This window comes from Hemiscyllium ocellatum, chromosome 19 (assembly GCF_020745735.1).
Source record: "Hemiscyllium ocellatum isolate sHemOce1 chromosome 19, sHemOce1.pat.X.cur, whole genome shotgun sequence".
Classification (NCBI taxonomy): domain Eukaryota; kingdom Metazoa; phylum Chordata; class Chondrichthyes; order Orectolobiformes; family Hemiscylliidae; genus Hemiscyllium; species Hemiscyllium ocellatum.
The window spans coordinates 31,290,706-31,309,810 of NC_083419.1; the positions used below are offsets into that span (position 1 = coordinate 31,290,706).

General features: G+C 38.7%; 1 protein-coding gene across 2 annotated transcripts in view; it reads left to right on the plus strand.

Moving 5' to 3' along the window:
- cttnbp2 (cortactin binding protein 2) overlaps positions 1-19,105 on the plus strand; it is a 152,421-nt gene that overhangs the window by 118,035 nt on the left and 15,281 nt on the right. For both annotated transcript variants that reach the window (XM_060839336.1, XM_060839337.1), the window contains 5 exons: positions 4,894-4,980; positions 6,626-6,725; positions 10,306-10,464; positions 16,762-16,949; positions 18,599-18,777. In XM_060839336.1, the coding sequence (XP_060695319.1) occupies positions 4,894-4,980; positions 6,626-6,725; positions 10,306-10,464; positions 16,762-16,949; positions 18,599-18,777 (713 nt within the window). The remainder of the gene's footprint in view (positions 1-4,893; positions 4,981-6,625; positions 6,726-10,305; positions 10,465-16,761; positions 16,950-18,598; positions 18,778-19,105) is intronic.

Sequence of the window (19,105 nt, forward strand, 5' to 3'; positions counted from 1 at the left end):
TTATCAACTTGGAATCAAAAATCTATTTGCCACTAATATTTGAACCTAGTTACTTCGAATCGTAAAATATTGTATTCTTGGACAAAGTACATCAAATTAAATGTGTTTTAACTGAAATTAACTGTTGGTGAAATGCACATTGGTAAAATTAGAGTTGTCAACTCAAGCGTAGATTAAATAATGAAAGCTGGTATGGACTATTAAAGACAAAGGCATTTGACTGACTTGGTTTTATTGTTTTTAGTTCAAAAAATTGATATGATGTATAGAAACTTGCAAAAGGCATTTAATGATGTTATAGCAGAGGAGTTGTAGAAGTGGTTTGTCTGAATTTTGGATAGAATACTGTGGATTGGAGTCTGACCACTACATCATATGTTAACAATGTACTTGGACATACAGAGAAAATTTACAAATGATGCAAAGCAAGGATCGTAAGGATGATAGTAATAGGCCTCAATTTTTTTCAAATCACTTGAGGGGTGTGGGTATTACTGGCTGGCCAGCACTTATTACCAGTCCCTAGTTGCTCTTCAGAAGGTGGTGGTGAGCTGCTTTCTTTAACTGTTGCAGTCCACCTGCCATTAGGGAGAGAAGTCCAAGATTTTGACCTAACAATAGTGAAGGAACAATATATTTCCAAGTCAGGATGGTGAGTGGCTTGGAAGGGAATTTGAAGGTGGTAGTGTTCCCATGTATTTTCTGCCCTTGTCCTTCTAGATGGAAGTGGTTGTGGGTTTGGAAGGTGCTGTCTAAGGATCTTTGGTGAATTTCTGCGAGGCATCTTGTAGATTGTGCACTCCACTGAGCATCAGTGGTGGAGGGAGTGAATGTTTGTGGATGTGATGCCAATCAATCTTTGTCTTGGATGATGTAAAGCTTTGTGAGTATTGTTGGAGCTGCACTCATCTAGGCAAGTGGGGAATATTCCAACACACCCCTGACTGATGAACAGGTTTTGGAGAGTCAGCAAGTGAATTACTCGCTGTAGTATTCCTAGCCTCTGACCTGCTTTTGTAGCCAATTTGTTTATATGTAAGGTAAAAACAATGACTGCAAATGCTGGAAACCAGATTCTGGATTAGTGGTGCTGGAAGAGCACAGCAGTTCAGGCAGCATCCAAGGTGCAGCACTTTGGATGCTGCCTGAACTGTTGTTTATATGTAAGTCCAGTTGAGTTTCTGGTCACTGGTAACCCCAGAACGTTAGTGAGAGATTGAGTGAAGGTAACATAATTGAATGTCAAGGGGCAGTGGTTAGATTGACTCTTTTTGGAAATGGTCATTGCCTGGCATTTGTGTGGCGTGCATGTTGCTTGTCACGTTTTACCCCAAGACTGGATATTGTCTGATTTTGTTGCATTTAAACATGGACTCCTTTGGTATCTGAGGAGTCACAAATGACACTGCACATTTTGCAATCTTTGGCCAACCTCCCCACTTCTGACCTCATGGAGGGAACGTCGTTGAAGAAGCAACTGAAAATTGTTGGGCCTAGAACACTATCAGAGTTAACGTTCACATCCAGTGACTTTCCTTCAGAACTGATGGTAGATAGGAAAAGCTTGGTTTTTATGCAGAAGATAGGATATGGGGAGGGGATAAGGAGTAAACAACAATAGGTGCAGATAGAGCCCAAAGAGAGGACAGTTGGACAGACAAAGGCGTCAATAAGGATTAGCCTAGGAGAATGAATAGCTGCTAATGGAGACTGTTAGTACCTAACAATGAGTAGTGTGTAATAGCAGACCATATGATAAGGCCTGGTATATGGGGTTAGGGTGAGGACATGGGAGAAGGTGCTTCAAGCCTTAAATTGAGTCCAGAAGGCTGTAAAGTTCCCAAGAGGAAAATTAGCTGCTGTTCTTCCAGCTTGGACTGAGCTTTCCTGTCACATTGCAGCAAGCATAGTGCTTGTGACTTTAATCCATATTCATGTCTCGTGAATGACTTCTAAGGAAAGACCTTTCAATTGGTGAAAGGTTACAATCTGAAATGCACTGCCTGTGAAAGTATGGTAGATGCACATTCAACAGTGGCATTCTGAAGGGAATTGATAAACACTTGAAGAGTGAGAATTTGCAGAACTACAGGGAAAGGGCAAAGCAATGAATTAGCTGAATCGCTCTTGTAGAGAGCCAAAGCAGTCTCAATGGTATCTAAGACTACCTTGCGTACTAGAAACATCCTTTGATCTATAATTCTTGTCTCATTAAAGTTTTTCTCCTCTCACATTAAAAGTAATGTCCTCTAATTTTGAACTCCCTACCCTAAGGAAAAGATCTTTGCTGTTTATCTGAACTATGTCCCTCATGATTTTATAAACCTCTATAAGGTCACCCTTCAATCTCCTATGTTCTAGGGCAAAAAGCCCCCAGCCTATCCAGCGACCCCTTACAACAAACTCTGTAGTCCTCGTAACATCCTTAAATCTTTTCCACACCTGTTCCAATTTAATAGTATCCTTCCTATGGCAGGGTGACCAGAATTGTACACTCCTCCAAAAGTCACCTCAACAATGTCCTGTACAGCAACAACATGATATCCTAACTCCTGTACTCAATACTCAGACCATTAAAACAAGCGTGCCAAATGGCTGTTTCACTATCCTGTCAATTTACGATGACACTTCGAAAGAACTGTACACCTGAACCCCGAAGTCTGTCTGTTTGATAGGACTGCCCAAGGACCTACTGTTAACTGTATAATTCCTGCCCTTGTTTGCCTTCCCAAAATGCAATGCCTCTCATTTATCTAAATTAAACTTCATCTATCCCTCAGTGGCCCATTGGTCAAGCTGATAATTGCTGGATACTTTAGGACAATGCTGGAGGTTTGACGAGCCTTGTGCACATCTGCAAAGTTAAGCCTTACCTTTTTTTTTCCCACTGTGTAAGTCTAGAATTTTCTGTTTTTATTGGCTTCGTTTTGCTATTTCATGTATATTTGATCAGTCACTGAGCAGCACTTAATGTATTAATATGATACTCACGTTCACAGAAGGACCCTCATCACCTTATCCTTTCATAAAGTTAATTAGTTGATTATTCAATCTATCAAGAATACCCATGGCCAGTGCTTTCAACCCTATTGGGAAATCTTCATCAGATCAGAAAATGAAGAGCCTATGTGGTACAGTGGTAGTGTCCCTACCTTTGAGCTAAGAAACCCTTGCTCAATACCCTCCTGCTCCTAAGGTGTGTAATAACATCTGTGAACAGGTTGATTTGATAGTATTTTTTCACATTTATAGTATTGTTGGAAAATTGAAAATGATGGTAAAGTATCAACATGTAATCCAGTTATGCAGAGCATGACAATAAGAGTTGAGCCACCTATCAAATACTTGTTGAAAAACTGATACATAGTATGACAGATAAAGTATGACCTGGTAGAGAAGCATAAACTAGCCGTGAATTACTGTGAAAAGGCACAGGTGAGTTTCATTATGCTTGAAAGGCAAATTGAGGTTTTTTAAAAAAAAATGCGAGAGTCCCATAGTGCTTGCAGATCTTATTGGTTATATGGTGTTTGATTACAACATTTGATCATGTGATACATGTCCACACTTTGAGCTTATTAATACATTTGTTAAGTACCATATAGGCTTCTATAATCTAATCTCTTCCCTTACTGCAAGCCTAATTTTTTTTGTTAAAGGAAGGGTAGACAGGACATTGAGTAACTTATCTTGTGGGGTCATGAATAGTTTCCCACTACCTTGAGAGTTGGAATCTCAGATTGTCTACAATGTTCAGATAAATATATTTTGCCTGATAACCTGAGAGCAATTTTGGAGGGTTGGCAAACCTGCTGTCTGGTGGTTTAGTAGATAAATGTAGTCTCCAATTCCACAGTTATGAGAGTTTCTTTGTTGACATCCATTGGGATGTGCACATAACTAATGCATAGTTTGTTTCTCCATCATAAATTATTAACTATCTTTGCCATTTATTAGCTCAACTGCAATTCTGTTGCTCATTTTGTAATACTCATATTTCTTTTTGTGGTAGTTCAGGAGTATTCCATTGTAAAACTAAAATAATTAATCTATCCAGTTTTATTGTAATTCATAGTGAGGAAGGAAAGTATATATCAGTATAAGGGACTAAAATATTGGTTTTTTTTCAGTCATGAAAGTTCCTTGTGAGTGTCACCTGAGGTTATGTTCTTTGTGATTCTGGATTTTACTGCACCTCAGATGCTGCCTGAACTGCTGTGCTTTTCCAGCACCACTAATCCAGAATCTGGTTTCTAGCATCTGCAGTCATTATTTTTACCCATTCCTGTATTGAAGCCAGTATACAAATGTTTAGCATAGTTTTTGAGGTCTCTTTGTTGATGTGACCTGCCAAATTGCATGTTGTTTATGTATGTGGAAAATACCCCTTTGCTACCTTTTTATTTCAAATTTTGAATGGTATGCCATACATATTAAATATATTCCTGAAGCTGTACAGTCTTCATGACACTTCCACTGTGATATTTGGGAATTGTTGTCAAGATGATTATTTTCCCCACCGTGCAGTATTAAGCACATTGACATTAAGTATGCTTAATAACAGTGAGAAAATCTTGGACGATATCCAAAATTCCTCCTTACCCTGTTCATGTCCTGAAAGTGTTTATTCAACCTATTTATGTCTATCAGTTGCTGTTCTTAAGCTACTACGATGCAACAATGGAAGTCTTAAATTAATATGATTAGGGTTGATCCTGATACACAATGTTCATCTTTTAGGTTATATACATTCATTCGCAGAATTGTGAATTTTACAGCAATGTTTGTTTTAGTTTTGCTTGTATTCATTTTTATGCCTAGTTCTATACACAGGTTTATGAAATTACTGATGAGCTTTAATTGTGTGAATTTGTTTTGTATTATTACTCATAGGTTGAACAGTATCATAATGTAATTTTTCATGGACCAGTTGGAAGTTGCCAAGATCATATTGCACATCAAATAGCAAATGGTATCAAGGTCAGTAAATTCTCTGACTAGTAATTGTAGGGTTAAATTATTTTACATGCCATGATGTTAACAGTAAAGCTTTAAAGCAAGGGACTGGCTTAATAAGGCAGTGTGATTTTTAAAATCTAAATATGAAGTTCCCTGTCCTCCCCCATGTTACTCCATAAAACTGTGTTCACAGAAAAGCGGATCTTTGGTACAAGGTAATGGGTCTCTGAGGAGCTGCACACTTTGTGTTTTGTCTCAATCTATTCTGAATACCTCTGTCATCTCTAAGCCTTTGTACATTGGTAAATGTGTTTGAATGAGACAGGAATAGATGGTTTGGGAATTGGAATCAGGCTTGCAGGGGTAATTCAAACTTCAGCTTAAAGTTAAATTGTCAGTTCATGTCTGTTTTCATTATTTTTTATGTCTGGATTGTTGGCTTGGAGATTCTCCTCAACTTTATTTTACATGTCAGTGCAATTTGTCTGGAATTAACAAACCAATGCAAAGGATTGGGAAGTTTTAAACACAGGTTACATTCACCACAGTTGAGTATTTTTTGCCATTTTTGTGCTTTGTTTTAATAAGTAACATTAGAAACCAATCCTATCCTTAAAACTGCTAGTTTCATCCATTTGTGTAGGCCTTTGAGGAAACTTTTTTTTGTGCACAAAGAAACTAACTAGCACAATTTGCAAGTTTTTATACATATTTAATTTGCAAAGAACCTAACTTTTTTATACACTTGTATAATTTAACAGGTGGATCTGGACAGTATTTTTTAAACAAAGTTAATTTAAGTAATTTAACACTTGGTTACTCAAGTTATGGAGAAGATGAGACAGATTAAAATGCTAATTTCTTTTTTGCATTAAAACTTATTTTCAGCTATGGTAATGAAACTGGGCCATTTCTTGAATCTTTGCTACTAACAAAAGTCCTTAAGAAATGAAGAAAATGCTGCGTAATTGTACTGTGATGGACAAATTTTATGTTCAGAGTTCGGCAAATGGGTTGAAGTGGAAATTTGGAGCAGTGAACACTTGAAACTTGCAATTTGTGCACCAATCAAAAAGAAACTTGAGGCTCCTGTGATCTAATTATGCATTCTGTTAGTGGCTGTGCTGCAGCATCTTCCTGAGTAATAAGGGGTAATTGAGACGTGATCAAGTGAAGCAGACTTTAATCACTTGTTACTTGTCGCTGGAAAGTGTCATATTTAGCTGTGACCGACCAAGACAAAGCATTATGAAATGAATCGAAGCAAATAGTACAAATGCTGTTGGTGTTGGGCTTTTGATCTAAAGGGCACATTTATACAAAGTGCACATTAAATTTCGTTAAAAATGCAATCTAATCTTTGGTTTTGGATGACTTCATTAAAAGCATAAATCTTTAGAGATTCTAACATCATCTGAACCAGGTGTTGAAACACTGTCATTTTTATTTTGAATTAATAAATACAATTGGACCAAAAGTCACATTGTGCTGTGCATGACTTTACCATTGTTTCAAAGTTCTGTTGGGTCATTGGACCTAAAATCTGTAGCTACCTCAGAGAATACTGCACTAAGGATTTTAATTGGGATGGTGTTCACATCCTCCTCCAGTGTTGAGGAAGCTACAGTTTGAAATTAATTGGTCTACATTTTGAAATTCTCCATAGCACAAGCAAGAAGCTGTTGGTTCCAACTGTGAAATAATACAAATTGAGATGGAAGTGAGTTCATCAAAGAACCAGCTGGTGGAGCTGTTTATTAAAAAAGGTAAGAGATCCATTACTGGGACCATAGAAATGAATTTGTTGAGAAATTGTGAAGTAGAACTTGTTGAGTTTGATGACGTTTGTTTTTCTTTTAAAAAGATGAAGATACTCACCAACAAAACAATTTGGTGATTTTAGATGCCCCCACTTATTTGTAGCAGTGTAATCTCAGACTTTGACTTAAAGGCTTTCTCATTTCCAGTTACAATTAAGGCTGACAAACCATTGGCTTATGCCTCTTTCCATAGCAGTTTTTGCCCAAAATAAGCCTGCCATCCGAGACTATAGATCACAGAACAGTATTCAGTGTCAAACTTGTCTGATTGGGAGACTTTCCCACTCCAGCTCTGTTATTAGCCTGTTAATTATCAATCTGTTTTTTCCATAACCACCAAATCTTGGGAGTGGATATTGAACCCAGAGCTCATGGCTCGGGGAGGCTGCTACCAATTTTCCACGAGACCTCCACGTGAAACATATTATGTATTTCAAGTTTCCAGCATTGTCAATATTTTGCTTGTGTATGTTCGTTGTGCTAAGATTTCGAATAATCCACGGGGTATAAAAACACATGGAAAATAGCAGGAGTAGGCCATCCCGGTCCATTGACTCTGCTTGTCCATTCATCATGACTGATCCTCTATCTCAATACCCTACATCTGTGCTCTCCCCATACACGACATTTTCTGCTTCTAGAAGTCTGTCTTTCTTTCTTTAAATATATTCAATAACTTCACCTCCACATCCTTCTGTGGTAGAGAATTCCAGTGGTCTGCCACCCTCTTTGAAAACGTTTCTCCTTCTCTCAGACCAAAGCAGCATACCCTGAGACCGTGATCTTCTGTTTTGAAACACCAGCCAAGCGGAAGCATCTTTCCTGTGTCCAGTTTGTGCATCCCTGTCAGAACTTTGTGTGTTTCAGTGTATTGTGACCCCTGGTTCTCGACTCTCAAGCAGGAAAAACATCCTCCAGGCATATGGACTATTCAGTCCTGTTAGCATTTTATACATTTTCCTTCAGGTCCCCTCTCGTTCTTCACTCCAGTGAATACGGACCTTTGGTTCACTCCCTAAGGCAAATGCATCTTATCTTAGGAAAAGAGACTGAACACACCACTTGGGTGTGGTCTCACCAAAGCCCAAATAATTGCAGAAAGATTTTCTGGCTCCTATACTCAAACCCTCATGCAACAAAGGCCCGACATCTCATTTATCTTCCTAGCAGCTTACATGCTGTCTTTCGATGACCAATGTACAAGGACATCCAGGTCCTTTGTTCATTAATATTTTCCAATCTATCACCATTTAAGTAATATTCTGCCATTCTGTTCCCTCTGCTGAAGTGAGCAGCTCCACATAATGCTACATCTGCCATTTATTTATCCATATGCCATTAGAAAGTTTGAAAATATTACAATAGATTCCCTTATTCAAATTTTGATATATTATAGAGATTTGCTGTAGGTATTTCTGGATTAGAACATAGAGCAGTACATCACAGGAACAGGCCCTTTGGCCCACCATATCTGTATTGACTATGATGCAATTCTGAATGAATCTTGTCTGCCAGCGCATTGTCTGTAACCTTCTCTTCCTTTCCTGTTGCCATGTCTGTCTGAATGCCTGTTAAATGCTGCTATTGTATCAGCTTCTATTCCCAATCCTGGCAACATGCTCCAGGCACCACCTACTTTCAGTGTTTAAGGAAAAACATGCCTTTCCCTTTTCTTTTAACCTTTCTATTTCTTACCTCAAACCTATACCCCTAGTATTTGACATTGCAACCTGAGGAAAAAAACTTCAACTATCCACCCCCTCGTAATTTTATATACTTATAAATATGGGGAACATTGAGGACATTTAAGAGACTCCTGGACATGCATATGGTCACAGAAATTTGAGGTGCATACATGAGGATCAGTGGTCGGCACAACATCATGGGCTGAAGGGCCTGTTCTGTGCTGTACTGTTTTATATTCTATGTCAGTACAGCCTCCGATGCTCTAGTGAAAACAATCAAAGGTTGCTCTCCTTTATGCCAATGCACTTCAATCCAGGCAACCTTCTGGTAAACTCCTTAGCACCCTCTCTAAAGCCTCCATATCCTTCCTATAGTATTGTGACCAGAACTGCAAATGTGGCCTAACTAGTGTTTTATACAGCTTCACATAAATTGCCAATATTTATACTCAATGCTCTGACCAATGAACATAAGCATGCCAGAAGTCCTCTTTAACATCTTATATACTTGTGTTGCTGCTTTCAGGGAGCTATGGATTTGATCCCAAGATCCTTGTGTGTACCAATATTCCTAAGAGTGCTGCCATTTACTATGTACTTTACTCTTGCATTTGACCTATCAAAGTGACCTCACACTTGTCTGGATTGAACTCCCAACAAAAGGAACAAGATTGGCTCTTTGCCAATTTTGTGTCCCCGCTACTACAGCGCACTACAGTTCAACCCTCCCTTATGTAGAACAATGCCAGTCATAGCACCACTGATCTGGATGTAGGATTTGTTGTGACATGAGATGAACCACTCCAAACCACCACCCCCATGAGAAGGGAATAACTGCAGGAGTTGCTTGCACTGCCTACCTGCCCCTCCTGGCAGTCACCCATCCATGTGACTGAACTTTTGGTGTGACCACATCCCTGAAACTCAGCTATAAAACTTTCTGCTTCCTGTATGCTGTTCACTGAATCCAACTCTCATTTCAACCGATCCATGTTGTCTGAGAGGAGCCCCCAATGGAATTGCTTCCTGCAAAAATAGTTTTCAGGAACACTTGATTTCTCCCTGACTCCCGCATCTCACAAGAGGAGCATACCGCTCCACTAACTGTCATTACAATCAATCTAATAACTACCGGATTCAAAGAAAAGATCTTACCTTGTCTTACCTTAATGCTGCTTGCCTTCCTCAGCAAAGCCCAAGGCTCACCAAAGCACTTTGGCCTCAACAGCAGCATTTTGACCTCAACAGCAGACCTCCCAATTCTTGTCCAAAATGACCCAATAGTTGGATGCTGTTCCTCCTGTTCAGCACTGGGTTCCCAGCAATCCCTTCAGTTATAGAGAGCAAGCTAGCGTCTCCCAGAATCCTCTTCAGTTACTTCTCTGTACTTTCCTCATTGATTAACTTAAATTAATCAAATATTCTTAGTGATTCAGACTTGTGGTTAAGTATTGAAAAATAAACCACTGATTTGAATTGCTGTATTATTTTCCTGCTGAATATTCTGGTGTGCGACTACCATAAATTGATTAGTTCGCTTCATTGTCACTGCAAGTCATGCCTTCCAACCTCCTTTTTCATTGCTTTAATATTGTGCCTCCATGCCGTAAGTCTTTGTCCTTGATTTCAATTCCGTGGACCTCTCATTTAATTGAGGATCCACCTGGATCTGGTTTTATGTATCCCATAGTATTAATAATAATTTATTTGTAATCAACTGGATACATATGGGAGTGGGTGTTCTGACATTTTATAACAGCTTCATTTACAAAGTGTAACTGTTTTATGAAGTTAACACCTTCACTGAAGCACTTTGAATACTACTATTAACATTTTTTTAGGTATCCTGGTTCCTTTGAGACAGTCTCCTGTTACTCAGAAGGCTACTGTTGTCCTGATAGAAAACCTGGAGAGAGCTACTTCACTTTCAGAATTTTTGGGAGAGCTACTGGATGCGCTAGAAAACCGGGGTGCAGAAAATCCTTTTACTTTCCAGCATGGTAAAGTACCTTAGCTTGTTGCGATTGACCATGTTTCCTTTTCAGTTTCCAATTCAATCATAAGAATGGTGTTAAATAGTGAACTTCCAGTTCAGGGTTTTGTAATACAGAGTCTAGATTAGAGTGGTGCTGACAGCAGGTCAGGCAGCATCCGAGGAGCAGGAAAATCGATGTTTCGGGCAAAAGCCCTTCATCAGAAATTGCCTGAAATGTCGATTCTCCTGCTCCTCGGATGCTGCATGACTTGCTGTGCTTTTCCAGCACCACTCTGATCTAAACTCTGGTTTCCAGCATCTGCAGTCCTCACTTTTTGCCCTGTTTTGTAATAGTCAGGTCACAGCAATGAGATGTGTCATCAATTGAGATGGAAAACTGATTTGGTTCATCTCCTGTCACAACAAAAGCTGTGATTGACCTAACTTGCCAAATTCTGAAGGAAGCACATGTACATGTCATGAATTTGCGAAAGACTGGTTTTATGTTACTTCCTAAATTGAAGAAATCCCAGAAACTGCTATTGTCTGTGTTGTTTTGATGTTTTGGTGTTGCAAGTATGCCTGAAAAAGATTTGAAATCCATAGTGAACATGTTTATCATGCAATGACTTTCTATCTTCTGAAAGGCACTTAAAACATTTGTTTATAATCCTAGCATAATTTTAACTAATCTATTTAAATGAAATCTCTGAAAACTTAGCAAAATTGATCAGTATTTTTAGAATATATGCTTCCAAATTGCTGAGCTCCTTTCCTGAGATGATTCTTTTCATGATTGTTTCTCAGAAAGTGGATAGCAATGAACGGCACTTGTGTTGTCCTCTAAGATGCATAATCAGCTGAAGTTGTTATAAATATCAGTACACCCATTCCCATATGTATGCAATTGATGACAAATGAAATATTATTAATAACATGGGATACACATTACCAGATTCAGGTGAATCCTAAATTAAACGATAGATTCATGGAGATTAAATCAAGGAAAAAGATGTATGACATGAAAGAGACCTCACTCACATTTGTTTTTCAAAACATTTGTTAAATGTCACTTAGTTACGCCAGTTACATCACTTGACTTTGTCCGTCTTTGTAATTTTCATAGAAATAAATAGTTAGACTAGATTACTTAGTGTGGAAACCGGCCCTTCGGCCCAACAAGTCCACACCGACCCTCCAAAGAGCAACCCACCCAGACCTATTCCGCTACATTTACCCCTTCGTCTAACACAATGGGCAGTTTAGCGTGGCCAATTCACCTAACCTGCACATTTTTGGACTGTGGGAGGAAACTGGAGCACCAGAGGAAACCCATGCAGACACAGGGAGAACATTAAAAAGTAGTACTCAAACCATATCAAACTCACCTAAATCATAAGCACCAAACTAAAGGACAAGTCTGGAATGCTAGTTTTGGCATAATGCAATAGATACATTCTTAGAAATCCCTCTTGAAACCATAGAAATGACTTTATTTTGGCTTAGAATCACGTTTGTAAATCTAAGTGTCCAAGATATTCCCTCATTTGATTATTGTGGTGCTTTGAGCACATTGAATATATCCTGGTGATGTGTGCATTCTGGCACTTCCATTGCAGCTTTCATATGTTCCCAGTCTTAATATTGATTTTGATTTGTATCTGGAGTCTGAGTCATTGCTGCAGTCATTCCCTCCAGCAGAGGAACAGGACTGTCAACCATTCAAAGTCTTGACTATGTAGAGCTGTACCCTTACAGCATTAGCCCAGTTTAAGCTGCAGTTTATCGATGACTATTGGTATTGGAAACTGAACCCTAATGACCATGTGTGACACCTCTGATATCCAGATTGCAGCCATTTGTGCAATGCATAAAACTAACTTCAGATCTAGTGTTGTCCTCAATTACCACCATTCCTCTCACTGACTCTGGTGGAAATACTTTGCTTTTAAAATTACATTTTATTTATAATGAAAATCTGTACTTTATATCTTTGCAGTGAATGGTGCTGATCTTTCATTAACTCAGTAGCTATTATTGTCAATAAAACTCCATGAGTATGTCAACATCTTTTGTGTTCGCAATGCTGTTCTAGTTTCTGAAAAGCACTTAAAACATCTGTTCACTAATCAATGCATGATTTAAAAGACCCATTTCAAAGTTTAAAAAACTATTGAGCTGAGTGCAGTTTCTTCTTAAGTTTTATACTGGTAACTCTAAAGTCGTAAAATTTTAAAATGCAGTCCTCCAAGAAAGGGTTTTATGGAAGTGCAATATATTCTTTTTTCAAGTAGGTTCTATTCAAGAAAGAGTGAAAACAAAACTAATTTTTGTTTACATCATCATCCTCCTCAAGTGTCGCCATACTTTTGTCAACTATCAATTTCAAATACTTTGCTTCTTCTTAATCTAATGCCTAATGAACATTGCAATGCCAAATTGAAAAATAAATCAAGAAGTCCTTGTGCTGGAATGCTTTTATTGGATGTACTCTACTTTGCAAACGGGTATATTGTTTCTTATTAAACCAAATATTTGTTGATCATTAGTTACTAGTTCACTAATCTATAAAGGCATAAGTTCTGATTAAACATTCCTGCAATGCATGGGATTATTCTGACACAACTTGTGTGTTAGATTTTGAGACTATAGAACCATGTTTTTCCAAATCTGTGCAATTTATATTGAAGTATACTTTCCAAACTCTGTGTGTCATTTATTTGTCATCCTTGTGAGAAAACTAAAAACATTTGTAAACACCTGTAGAAAATTTAAAGAAGCTATTTTAAAAACTATTCTAAAAGAAGTGATGAGACTGCGGCCTGCCAAATATGTCTTCTGCTTTCTTCTCCTTTCATCTTTGTATGGGATGTGGATGTTGCTGGAAAGGTCAGTATTTGTTGCCCATCCCCAATTGCCCTTGAACTAAATGGGTCACTAGGTCATTGTAGAGGGCAATAAAAAGTCAACCACATTACTGAGGAATTGGAGTCACGTGCCAGCCATGCTAGGTAAGGATGTTGGAAAAGCCATTCGTGAACCAGACGTAGCCTTTAGGTTATCTTATAATTCCAGAATTTTTATTGATTGAAATTTTCACCATTTAACAATGGTGCGATTCAAACTCATTGCCAGAACATTAGGCACAGGATTACCATTCTAATTAATTACCACTATGACACTGCCTGCCTGTCTATATATCATAGGTATGTAGTCAAAATAGTTTCATAAAACACCTTCTAAATCATTAAAGGCTCAATGACTAAACCCTAAAATTAGATCTAATCTGAAAACTATTTTAGCTTAAAATATTCATAGCGTCTAAATTACCTTTCAGTAATCGCTCTGCGACTATTTCAAATGTAGCTATAATGTGGAGGTGCCGGTGTTAGACTGAGGTAGCTGCAAATGTGTTGCTGGTCAAAGCACAGCAGGTTAGGCAGCATCTCAGGAATAGAGAATTCGACGTTTCGAGCATAAGCCCTTCATCAGGAATAAGAGAGAGAGAGCCAAGCAGGCTGAGATAAAAGGTAGGGAGGAGGGACTAGGGGGAGGGGCGATGGAGGTGGGATGTAGGCAAAGTTTTAAAAAAAACCTCACAACACCAGCTTATGGTCCAACATGTTTATTTGAAAGTACAAGGTTTCAGAGAGCTGCTCCATCATCAGGTAGCTAATGGAGCAGGATCATAGGACACAGAATTTGTAGTAAAAGATCAAAGTGTCATACAACAGATGCAATGTATTGAACAAATCTAGATTGCTGCTCAGTGTGAATAACTTAGAATGGGGATGCAGGTTTCAATTGGTTAATGTGTAAATCTCAGATTTTTTTTCAAGTGAGATAACTCAGTGTGTCATCAGTATATTAAATAAAAGTGACCTCTCAGCTCAGACAATGCATTTAAGGTGTGAAGTTAGAGTCTGTATGTATCCCAACCTGGAGTCAGAAGTAGGAATTTATAAAATATCACATTGACTGACTATCTACAGATTGTGTGCTTTTTGAACAAAATAGAATGTATCTGTAAAATCACATTCACCCCACAAACTTATTTGTGCATATGCTTTTGTGTAAGAGAGAGATGGAAAGCTACCTGACTAAGCAGTATGGCTCTGAAAGCTTGTTCTTTCAAATAAATCTGTTGGACTGCAACCTGGTGTTGTGAGTTTTAATTTTAAATGTAGTTCAGAATTTATCTTTGTTGAAAAGTATTTGCTATCTTTCCATAAAGTGTCAATTTTGTGTGTTTGTCTTTAATTTCTTGCAGTAAATCACAATGTGTATTTGTACGATTTTATTTAAATTGGTGCAAGGGGTATGAGTGATGCATAATGGATGGGGGGTGGGTGGGGGAGATGTATCAACTTTTGATTGATCTCTTCCCCATTCCCCAATCCAATTAATTGGATTGCAGTTTTGTCTTTCAAGTATTGCTGGGTCACGGCTATGGGTTTGTTAATGAGTACAGTTCAAATGACAAAAAGTAGTATTTTCATTCAAGAAAAGAAGAATGGGAATAACTAAATATGCAAGCTGGTTTTGTATTTTGCCCTCTAGATGTGTGTAACAACTGAAATGGTAAATAAGTTTCATTGTTACGTGCTTTTAGCATTTAAAAAAAATCTTCTATTTGTATATCTGCTTTCATAAAAGTGACATTTGGAAGAAAAGAAACAATACTCAAAAAGAGAAGCATGCTAGTGGCTCTATTATAAAATGTCAATTTGACTATCTCTTTGAACTCTGCTTTAATTTCTGAGTTTGTTCTGTTCATTAGCTCGGGATGGCAATGGAATGGGATGGGATGAGTTGTAGAAATAGAGGTAAATAGAGTTGGGAGCAATAAGCATTATATATTTTATTTCATGTTGACAAATGAAGCCTTATGCTTCAGGTATATGTGAGAATGGGACAGTAATGAAAGCTTATTGAAAGCAAGGAAATAACACCATGATACCTTTGAAAGCATTTATTGAAAGGATATCAAGCTGCAAACTAATCTTTCATATTTTACACTTTCTTTTGAATTAAGTTGTAAATCTTTAATTTCTAACGAGATGATGTTAAGCAATTTCTTTTATTTTCAACACGCCAGTCTTTCAGTGTTGCTATTGTGTGAAGCAGACAGGAATCTCTTACTATTTCATGACCATTATAATACTGTAATTATCTATTCCCTGTCACAAATAAAATAATCAAGATTCCAAAGGGGCTTGACAGGGTTAAGATGTTGAGGAGGTGTGCCCCCCACTAGTGGGGAAATGTCAAACATGGAGATATACTTAGAGTGAGGCAGGGTTATTCATTTAAAACTGAGGTGCAAAAGGGTTTTTTTTGCCTTGAGTGTGTAGAGAATGTCTGGAATTCTGTAGCCTGGATAGTTGTTGAGGTTAGACCAATGAAAGTATTTGAAAAGGTGGATGGATTTTTGAAGTATCAAGAAGTTGAGGGTTTTGAGGGGCTGGCATGAAGGAGGCATTGAGCTTGATGTAGATTAGCCATGGAGAAAGTGAGGACTGCAGATGCTGGAAATCAGAGCTGAAAATGTGTTACTGGAAAAGCTCAGCAGGTCAGGCAGCATCCAAGGAGCAGGAGAATCGATGTTTCGGGCATCAGCCCTTCAGGAAGATTAGCCATGACCTTGTTGAATGGCAAGGCAGGCAAGAGGGCTTGAATGGCCTATTCTTCAGAAACATCAGAAAATCCATTCAACCCAGAGAGTGGTGGCTGTGTGGAATGCTCTGCCCCAGAGGGCAGTGGAGCCCAGTCTCTGGATTCATTTAAGAAAGAGTTGGATAGAGCTCTCAAGGATAGTGGAACAGTAGGTAGGAACAGTAATCTGATTAAGGATGATCAGCCATAATCATATTGAATGATGGTGCAGGCTTGAAGGACAGAATGGCCTACTCCTGCACCTATTGTCTATTGTCAACAGTCTTTTATGTTCATTTTTAGATTAGATTAGGTTCCCTAAAGTGTGGAAACAGGCCCTTCGGCCTAATAAGTCCACATCGACTCTCTGAAGAGTAACCCACCCTGACCAGTTTCCTTCTGATTAACGCACCTAACGCTGTGGGCAGTTTAGCATGGCCAATTCACCTGACCTGCAGGTCTTTGGACTGTGGGAGGAAACCGGAGCAAACCCATGGGGAAGAATGTGCAAACTCCACACAGACAGTCGCCTGAGGCTGGGATTGAACCCGAGTCCCTGGTGCTGTGAGGCAGCAGTGCTAACCACTGAGCCACCGTCCCGCCCAGACTTTACACAGACTTCCATCTATCAGATGGTTAACCTTTTATTCGTATTTCTGATTTACAGTTGATGGGACTTCAGAAACCTACTACTTCCAAGAAAATAGTTTTTTGATAGGGACAATGGCAAAGATGAGACTTCAAAGTTCAGACTTGATGGTGCAGCAACATTTTCGATGGGTTCAGCTTCGATGGGATGTGGAACCTATTAGTGGTTTGCTTCAGAGGTTTCTCAAAAGACAAATTATTCACGAGGTAAGTAAACATTGCTCTGATAGGAAATTTTGCTGCTTTGTTGTCGTATAAATGGGGATTGATAGAAGTTGAGCTGACTTTATTATTGTGCTTATAAATATTCAGGGGAGGGAGCCAAGCCAATGTGTGTTGATGAGATCAATTTTTAAATTACTTCATGGGGAGTGGGCATCGCAGGAGGTCAGCAATAAATGCCCATGACTAAAGTAAGAGTTAACTACATTGTTGTGGATCTGGAGTCACATGTAGGCCAAACCAGTGAAGTCAGCAGGATTGTTAGTGAACTGGATGGATTTTTCTAACAATCGACAGCATTAGACTCCTTTTAAATCCTAGATTTTCACTGATTTCAGTTCAGCTTTCACTGTTTGGCATGGTGGGATTTGAACCCAGGTCCCTAGAACGTTACCTTGGTCTCTGTACTAATAGTCTAGTGATAATACCACTAGACTATTACCTCCCAACATCTTCAAGGGGTGTTAGTAGCTGTTAACTGTTGAATACATTTAAGGCAGCGAATTAGTAGTGACGCAAGTTATTTCCTTATTCAGAAACATTAGAAGATGTTATAAGTGCTTTTGTATGCAAAAGCGTTGTAAAGCCTATCCATGTTTCATACTCCATTTTTGTTGTGAAAATCAAGTGTTGGAAGACTAATCCAAACTTGTCCACAAAATGTCTTCTCTAAATCTCTGTTTATATGGATAAATCCAGCAGAATCCTGATCCGATAGAGGATGTGATATTCAATATTATACATTCCTGGTTCCTGCTGAGTTTCTGAATACCGAACAGGTTAGCTTCTGATGCACCGCAATTATCTTACCAGCTCTGACTGGAATGTCAGCCAGCTTTCCTAAATCTTACTGTGAGGAAAGTTGCGCACTTTTGTAAGTAAAGACTGGCTCTGGCTTGACTCAAGTTTTTGTGGTGAATGAGCTTGCAACATAGATTGAGGTACCAAACCAGTGCCTGTGGAAATTGGTGCTACTCAAAATAACTGTGGTAATGTTAGTTACAAGTGGCTTCCTTCAGGCTCAGGTGATGCCAGGAGCCTGTTTGTGTCCAGTAGTTGGACTGACTTGAGTTGGTTTGTCTCCAAGTCCTTCCCCATCTGCCATACATTTCCCCACTTGGCACACTCCACTTGCCCACTGCCTGAGCTAAGAGCCAAAGTTAACCAATTGGCAGGAAACAGTGGAATGGAGTTTGAGATGAAGAGTCCAAATACCATGAACTATGCATAACCACATTCTTGGTATGCACCAAATGTTAGTTAAAATTCTTTGTGTTTATCTCAATTTCTCTTCATTTATGTCAATAACTAGGGGACATTGGTAAAAGGGGATAATATAAAGGAGGTGTCTGAAGCAAGTTTCTTTTCCTTACACATAGGATGCTAAGTATGTGGAATGCACTGTCAGAGGAGGTGGTGGAGGCAGATACAATAGCAATGTTTAAAAGCTGTCTGAACAGATACATGAATAGGCAGAGAATAGAGGGACACTGACCATGTGGAGGCAGAAGATTTTTAACTTAAAAAATAATCATGCCTCAGTGCAGGCTTGTTGAGCTGAAAAGCCTTTTCCTGTACTGTTGTTTGTTCCTTTTCTGAGTTGCTCGTAAGAAAACAATGCCAATATTTTACAGTTCCAAGGGCAGTTACCGGCTCCGACTGATCCAACATGTAAGGCTGTGCAGTGGGTATGCCGAGTCTGGCATCAGCTGAATTCCTACTTGTCTCGCTTGGGAACACCTGAGGCATTGATGGGACCAAGAGACTTCTTTTCCTGTCCAATCTTACCAGGCCAGGTTCAACCCATAATAAAGTAGGTTTCTCTGTTTGTGGGTTTGGTTCATGAAGTTTCATCATGTTCTATGTAATATCTTGAATCTGACATTGCTGCCGGATTACATTTTGCACCATTATGTGGATATTGACATTTCTAGTTGATGCATGTTACGCTGCATGTGACCCTTCTGAACTGAAGTCACCAAATCACCATCATGATAAGGTGCCTATGGAAATTAATAGCAGTCAAAATAAATATAGACACTTTTATGCCATGGTGGTTATTTTTGTTTTGATTCTAAATTCACTACATGTCAGTGTGAACATTTTATGGGATGTCAACTGCTGTTTATCTGTTGAATATA